Below are 1,757 nucleotides of genomic sequence, written 5' to 3' on the forward strand. Positions count from 1 at the left end.
TCTTTCCAACACTATCACAGTAGTAAAACTTATATCCTTCTCCTATCTCTCGAGCCCTTTTCTTTCTTCTTCTTTTTATCCTTCGCCTTTTTAGCACATCTGCTAGCTCTCTTCCTCTTCCAGTCATCGTTCTTCCATTCCAACTCGCACACCTCAATCTTACTTCTCTCACATTCTGGGCTCGCGTCTTACGTCGCACCCACCCGTTCTGGTGATTAAATTACTAATACAGAAAAAATACTTTAGTATTTCTTTATAAAACTTTATTATTTTTCAAAGTAAACAATAATGCCTTAATATATAAAAAAATAACAACAAGATAACGTCATGACACCTATTTCCCGATAGTCTTTTACAAACATGCTGTCTTGAATATAAATCTGTTAAAAACTTCGCGAACATTCTATGAGAAGAGCTGCACATTAGGATAAAGTAGTTGTGTGAGAGAGAGGTCACTCTGATGCAGAGCGCTGTCCCGCTCCCACAACTGCGAAATGCCGTAGTGAGTCGGAACTGATGTGAGCACAGCGAGTAAGGCTGGGGAACACGCAGGTCTGCAGCGATACAAGCATGGTTGTGGTGTAGAATGTCGAGTGTGTCACAAGTTGCAGCGAGCAGCATCAGCATTTCGGAAATAGGCTCATTTTAAAATACGTAAAGAGAAAAAGCTAGATAGGTAAAAGAACAAGGCATCCTGATTTATCGAATTGCGAATGTATTAGGCTCAGCACGGTAAACCTCCCAGTCCTCCAAGACCTCCGGTGGGTGCTGAGGGCAGACCACCTTTGCCCGGGAGTGAGGACAGACCGCCTGCACCTGGCACAGGTGGGGCTGCTCCGCCCAGACCGCCTGCACCTGGCACAGGTGGGGCTGCTCCGCCCAGACCGCCTGCACCTGGCAGAGGTGGGGCTGCTCCGCCCAGACCGCCTGCACCTGGCACAGGTGGGGCTGCTCCGCCCAGACCGCCTGCGCCTGGCAAAGGTGGGGCTGCTCCGCCTAGACCGCCTGCGCCTGGCACCGCGGGCACTCCCTTGCCGCCCAGACCGCCTGCAGCGCCGGTGCCGGAGCCGGCGAGGGCGGTGGCGGTGGACTGCGCGGCCGCCACGTTCTGAGTTCCGCCGCCGGAGCCGACGGGCGCGCCGAAGGGCACCGCCGCCGCGGCCGACACTAACGCCACGAGAACTAATACCTGCAAACATGCACGAAGTTACAATCAAGAGCACAGGATGATCTGGTTGAGAATGGTGGTCAGGCCGCTACCACGAGACCTACAGGTCAGGCAGAAATGAAAACCAGGTTCGGTTACGGTAATGAAGTTTAGCTGGATCAGAACACAAACATTATTATAGGAGACTTAATAATTTTCATATTTTTTGTCCGACGGACTCAACACTTTTTTGGCAATGCCCTATCGCACATAATTCACTCAATGCCGTAAGCCTCCCTCTTAGTTGGCAAAAAGTATAGGTTTCTTTTTAACAATACTCCAGATTAAGAGTTACTGAACAATATTATAACAAAACCAGATAGTTATAATCTCGCAAACTGCACTTGTGGAAACGAAACATCGCTCTACTGTTTCTGTTTCGCTTCCACAAATGTGTGATACAACTTGAGGCAGAAGCCCTTGGTTACTCGGAGGTGTGAACGTACCAGTTTGCAGTTCATGTTGTGTTCAAGGAGTTCGTACTCTGATAGCAGTCAGTACCAGTCGCCGGTTCTTATACCAGCAGGCAGGCCTTACACAGCGCGTCAAC

At 49.7% G+C, this 1,757-nt stretch overlaps 1 protein-coding gene across 1 annotated transcript; it reads right to left on the minus strand.

Moving 5' to 3' along the window:
- Positions 1–246: 246 nt before the first annotated feature.
- On the minus strand, positions 247–1,757 carry LOC113500316 (uncharacterized PE-PGRS family protein PE_PGRS24-like). Its single transcript, XM_026881062.1, has 2 exons — positions 1,654–1,757; positions 247–1,189 (listed from the first exon to the last, which is right to left on the minus strand). The coding sequence occupies exons 1-2, from the start codon at positions 1,666–1,668 to the stop codon at positions 725–727; spliced, it is 480 nt and encodes a 159-aa protein (XP_026736863.1). The 5' UTR covers positions 1,669–1,757; the 3' UTR covers positions 247–724.

Source organism: Trichoplusia ni, chromosome 13 (genome assembly GCF_003590095.1).
Source record: "Trichoplusia ni isolate ovarian cell line Hi5 chromosome 13, tn1, whole genome shotgun sequence".
Lineage (NCBI taxonomy): Eukaryota > Metazoa > Arthropoda > Insecta > Lepidoptera > Noctuidae > Trichoplusia > Trichoplusia ni.